At 42.6% G+C, this 6,000-nt stretch overlaps 2 protein-coding genes across 2 annotated transcripts; both read left to right on the forward strand.

Moving 5' to 3' along the window:
- Positions 1-1,562: 1,562 nt before the first annotated feature.
- fgfbp2a (fibroblast growth factor binding protein 2a) lies at positions 1,563-2,231 on the forward strand. Its single transcript, XM_070961953.1, has one exon. It carries the CDS (start codon positions 1,563-1,565, stop codon positions 2,229-2,231), a length of 669 nt encoding a protein of 222 aa, XP_070818054.1.
- A 2,104-nt stretch (positions 2,232-4,335) lies between these two features.
- LOC139331470 (fibroblast growth factor-binding protein 1-like) lies at positions 4,336-6,000 on the forward strand. The gene is made up of 2 exons (XM_070962940.1): positions 4,336-4,417; positions 5,169-6,000. The coding sequence occupies exon 2, from the start codon at positions 5,188-5,190 to the stop codon at positions 5,818-5,820; it is 633 nt and encodes a 210-aa protein (XP_070819041.1). The 5' UTR covers positions 4,336-4,417; positions 5,169-5,187; the 3' UTR covers positions 5,821-6,000.

Consider the following 6,000-nt stretch of genomic DNA (forward strand, 5'->3'; position numbering starts at 1 on the left):
CACACACACACACACACACACACACACACACACACACACACACACACATCTAGCCTTTCTGTGTGAAGTTTGCATATTCTTCTCGTGCATGCGTGGGTTCTCTCTCTTTCTCGCACAGACCAAAACATGCTCATTAGGTTAATTGCTGACTCTACAATTTTCCATAGGTGTGAGTGTGAGTGTGAATGCTTGCCTGTGTGTATATGTTGCCCTGCGATCAGCTGGCGACCTGGTTCAAGGTGTACCCTGCCTTTCGCCCAATGACAGCTGGGATAGGCTCCAGGCCCCCCGCAACCCCAAAAAGGGATAGTCGGGTATAGACAATAGATGGATGTACACACACACACACACACACACACACATGAATATATATATATACATACATACATATATTATTTTCAGGTTCATATGGAGATAAAGGCCCCTTTGTGAGTAATTTGGTCCAACTTATATATATATATAAGTTAAAATGATGTATTGCACTGTGCCAGAAGTTAAGGAGGTTTCTCCTCCGAACCAGCATGTGGTGGAGGTTTTGAATATAATGCACACCAGTGGACAGCATTCTAAGCATTTACAGTGTGCCAGTGAATTTGCTGCAATCTCAAGGGAAAACTAACACTCAAGAAGTAGGGGAAAGAAGACTTTCGAACAGTGCTTCAATTAGATGACATGTTATGTTTTTTGAAAAGTGAAGTGAAGGAAACCTACAATTCTTTTCACTCCACTTAGTAAAGCTAAATCTCTTCCTGATGTGTTGACTGCTCGTCCCAAATTACTCACAAAGGGGCCTTTTTCTCCATATGGACCTGAAAATAAAGCCACGTAAGACATATCCTACCCCACCCCCACTATCTGACCTAACAACCATGCTAACCACCCTGCTCTCGCACAGGCATTTCTTGTTCTTTCTTAATTGGCACAGCAACTTCTTACCACACTCCATGCTGAACTTGGTTGGCCATGTGTGAGTGACTTCTGCTCACGTTTCTGTGTGGTTGTGCAGTCTAATTGTGTTTATGTTTGGAAGGAAATGATAGGCTCCGCTGCATGGGGTGAGCTCCAACTGCCTTTTAAAACAAGCAAGAACTTGAGGGCTACAGGAGGCTCGTTTACATGAGTATACAGACGTGCCACATTTCTTTTTAATTGAAACTCAGCAGACACAAGAGCATTGTTGAAAACTATGATGTTTGCATGATAACATAAACCCTCTGGCAACAAAAGAGTGTGAGAAATTATTCCATAACTTGCAACTGACAATACTTGTCAGTTGCTTGTATTTATTTACTCAGGTTTTTTATGTATAACTGTTTGTACTCATATTACATGACACCTGGATGAACAAGAGCATCACTATCAACATCTCATGCAGCTCATGCTTTCTCGAGATGGCAATAACTACATGTCGCTGCTCACCTCCTCCTCCCATTCAAGTTTAGTCTGACTGCTTTTTATTTTTTGTAACCTGAATTCTTTGCATGGCCAATAAATAGCAGGAGGGGCCCTCAGCTCAAGCAGTCCCACTCTCCTCCTCTTCCACTCAGCATCTGTCTGACACCATGTGGACCCAGGCCAGCGCTCTGCTCCTACTGTTTGCCTGCTGCTTTCGGCCAGCTGAGGCTCAGAACGACGGCAGCCGAAGACAAAGCATCTGGGATGACCCCATCCAATTCAAAACCAAGGAAAATGACTTGTGCACCATGATCGTCACCGGCCAAGGGGAATACACCAGGCTGAGGCTGTTGTGCCAGAGCAGCAAGCGCTCCTACTGGTGTGAATACGTGGGCAAGCCTTACACCTGCCGCTCCTACAACAAAAACCCTCGACACTACTTCGTCCAGATGATGTGGGGCCTCAGAAAGCTCCACAATGCCTGCCAGGCGCCAAGGCAGATCCAACCACACATGTGCAGGAAGGCAACTGATGAATCTCAAATGGTCTTCTCATCTGCTTCCTTCTCCCGGCCATGGCCAGAGGCTCCTTCCCGGACAGGACCGAGACCACAGCCTGAAAGACCTCGACCTACTGCACCTACAAGGCCTGATTCCGCAAGGCAAACTTCCACAGAAGCCATTCGCATCCCACCAAGGGAAAGGACCACGCAGATTACCAGCGCACAACCGACGACACCTCCTGAGGAGAGCAATGCTAAGAGGATAGCTCGGCAGTACTGCTGGAGGTCACTGCAAGGCATCTGCGCATATGTCATTGGTTTGTTTCGGAATTAACGAGGAAGGTGAGCTGCAGCACTGGGCCTCTTCATTAACGCACGGCTCTTATTATGTTGTTTCATGACTAATCTTAGTGTTCTGTGTTGGAGGGCCGGATTCAAGTTTGCCTTCAGCATTCATGTGCAAAATTCCAACTTTTTTCCCTCAAAATACTGATGTGTATAATTTCCAACTGTATATGCATCCCCCCCTCTATTATATTCACAAATTTAAGATTCTGATGAAGATAGCTTCTGATGTCTGATTAAAGTCCCCTGGGAGGGACAAAGTTTGTTCATCCATGGTAGAAGAACTGTAGCGCTCTCTTCAGGGGAAGAGGTGGCACTGCTGTGACGTCCAAAGCAGGATTTCTCAGTGAACTCTGCATGCATCATCTTCCAAATGTAACAGCAGAAAGAGAGTCTTAATCGTGTAAGAACAAATGTTTTGCAAAATGGTTCACACAGTGTGCATACAACTACTACTTTAACTTGTGAGAGGGTTTCTGTAGCTGCATAAACCATTACAACAATGTATGTGTCAGGACAGGAGAGACACACAACTCATTGGTGTCACTTATTTGTATTTATGTTTGTTACTTGTATATAATCTTCACTTGCATCACTTAATAATTCCTCGAATATCACATTGCTGGAAAGACCATGATTTTTATTTTGCTCTGAAAAAGGCTGTGATTTCTGTACTGGTGTATTTGACAGGAAGATATGATGAATGTGAAAATGATTGTGTTAAATAAACACTATTCTCAATTACTGTGTGTTGAATAGCTTTATAGCTCCTTCTTGATGAAAACAACTACAAAAAACCTGCAAAAAAAATGTTCTGAGTGTTTTTATTATTATTATTATCTTTTGGGCTTTTTAGCCTTTATGACAGTGACAGCTGAAGGCATGATAGCAAAGGGGGCAGAGAGAGAGGGGAAGACACGCAGCAAATGAGCAGCAGGCGGGAGTCAAGCCTGAATGCATGGGGTGCATACCCTACCAGCTGAGCTATAGGGGCACCCCAATTGCTGTGAGATTTGATAGCATAAAAATAGCAATATTGATTATGGCTGCTAGTAACATTATGTCTTAATAGTGGAATTAGCTGCTGTACCATATTTAACCTTTGGGTGCCGCTGTTGCTTCAGTTAAACAGACCACAAAGTTCAGTCAGTCAGTGATTTTCTCCAAGTACATCTGGCTTGTTCCAAGATATTTCAAGTCATGTTATCTTCAGCATACGGCAGCAGCATAAAGTTAAATGAAGGGTTTAAAAAACCCAGTGTTATGTGCATTTGTTTAAAATCAAGCCTTAAAAGTGAGGTTTACATAAAGCATGTGGTACTTCCTGAAGCAGCCAAAACAGATTACTTTCAGTCACTCAAATCTAGTGTTTACAGGTTTATGCAAAAATATAACTTTGAGTAATTTGAATATGTCTTAATTAAGATGCCACAGTGCATGAGACCATGAGGAAGAGTGGTCTGTGTAATTTTAAGCAAAACTATCTCACTGCACTGGTTGTTAAGCAGATTTAGGTTTTAATGGTTCATTTAATTTTACCAGAATTTTTTCTATAGTTTGATTAAAATTACGTTCTTTTTTTTTTTTTTTTAATGCATTTCAAGCTTCTATAGTATAATCTCTAGTTCTGAGGTTTGCCTGCCTTTACAAGCTTTACTGAAATTTAAAAAAAAAACACTTTTACAGGCAGTATTTTTGCTCAAAATACCTCTAAAAGACTGCTCTTTCCATGGGTGACTCATGTGAAGTCAACAATGTTTGCAAGCCCTCCAATCATGTGTGCAGCCTGTGTACTTGTGCAGCTATCCTTGTGAGGACAAATTTGTGTTTAAGACATTTGGAGTGAGGACATTTTTTGGCTGGTCCTCAATTTTAGACACTCCTTCAAAGGGCTGTTTGAGGGTTGTGATGGTTAATGTTAGGTTAAGGGGCCAGCGAATGCGCTATGTCAGTGAGTGTCCTAACAAGGGGAGAAGTACGTGTGTGTGTGTGTGTGTGTGTGTGTGTGTGTGTGTGTGTGTGTGTGTGTGTGTGTGTGTGTGTGTGTGTGTGTGTGTGTTTGTGAAGGGGAGGGGAAGGCTGGCTCTGCAGCAGCGTACTGTAGCTGCAGGTGAAGGCAGCTCTCAGCTCTCAGGTGTCAGGACTGTAAACTGAAGTTCACTTTGAAAACTTCAGGTAAGTTAAGTCACTACTGTTTCATCTGCAGTGCTACCTGATTACTAACCTCATTACTTTGGTATCAGCCCTGTGATAGAACTTGTACATTAGTGTGTGTGGTGGCTGCGACTTGCCTCAGTATTCTTTATTACCTTAATGTTAAAATACAAATGTATTCTTGGAGTGAATTTAAGGGTATATATGGCCCTTATCTAATTAAATTTCTTGTGGTATAACTGCTACATCTCTGTTATGTTAGAGAGTGTGTCTACACTTATGTAATATTGTCTTTTTTACTTTATATGTACTATGACTGTTTTATCCTGGGCTTCTTTTCAATCAAGGATTAAGACTTTCTTTGCCGTGACCTTTTTTAAATAAATGTTTGAGCCAATTTATCAACCAGGACTTCTTATTCTTCAGATTTTTCTGAATTATTCCTTAAGAAATGTATTTTTATTCTCTATTTAAATTCCAAGTATGTGACTTTTTGTATTGCCTTGTGTCTCTCATTCCTTTTCTTAATGCCTTTTTATGTCTTATGTAAAAAATGTCAGATTGCCTGGAAAGAAGCTATGCTAAGAATCTTACCTTTTTGTTTCAGAGTCACTGTCTTAAGCCTTGAGTACCCACACAATGTCTCCACAGGAAATTGAGCCATTTCCTTCTAAAACATAGTTATAATGAGGGATTATAATGTCTTCTTTTAAGCAGGGAAATGAAAGGGATTTAAGGTTCGACATCTAAATCTGAATTTATCCTCATGCAGGGTGTGTTTTGCTGATTTCATGGCTCTCCTCACCAATGTCACCATCCTGCTGGTCCTGGCTTGTATTTCCCATCAGCTGATGTTGATCAGCTGTCATAAGAGCCATGGACGGAGAGGAAGAGGGGTGGACAGAGGACCGCAGAAGGACAGGCCAGGGCTAAAGCTGGGCCGTCAACCCAAATCCGTCTCTGCCCGGCCCATTAAGGGCAAAATGGTCACCAAAGACAAATCAGAGTGTTCCTGGGCAGCGACAGGTGAGGACCTCTTCATCCTGACAGTCACCTGCAAGAAGGGCGACAGGAGGTTCAGCTGTGAGTACGTCGCCAGACCAGCTGTGTGTCCCCAGTACACCTCCAACGTCAAACTTTACTGGAAGCAAATGGCCAGGGCGCTGAAGAAGCAGAAGAATTTGTGCCAGGACAGTAGTGCGTTGGTCAGGGCAGGTATGTGCAGAGGAGCTGCCAGAGATGCTCATTTCAGACTCCGTGATGCACAGAGGAAGACTGACTCGTCTTCCACCCCACGGCCCCTACCCAGAGCTGTCAAGTCCTGTCAGCCTAACAACAAGAAGCTGGCAGAGGAGTACTGCAACGACGCCTGGTCCAGCGTTTGCACATTCTTCTTTACTATGGTGCAGGATTATGATTGCTGAGACAGCAAAAAGTGAAGAACTGAAATAAATTCAGCTCTCCATGGAGTCTCATCTATACTTAATATAGATTCTTCACAGATATATTCTCACAGAATACTTTCAGTAGATTTCACTCATTTGAAGTATTTCTCCACATTGTTAACAGAGGATCTAACCCTCAATAAATGCTTTTTCTATCTA

The sequence above is a fragment of the Chaetodon trifascialis genome, chromosome 5, assembly GCF_039877785.1.
Source record: "Chaetodon trifascialis isolate fChaTrf1 chromosome 5, fChaTrf1.hap1, whole genome shotgun sequence".
Taxonomy (NCBI): domain Eukaryota; kingdom Metazoa; phylum Chordata; class Actinopteri; order Chaetodontiformes; family Chaetodontidae; genus Chaetodon; species Chaetodon trifascialis.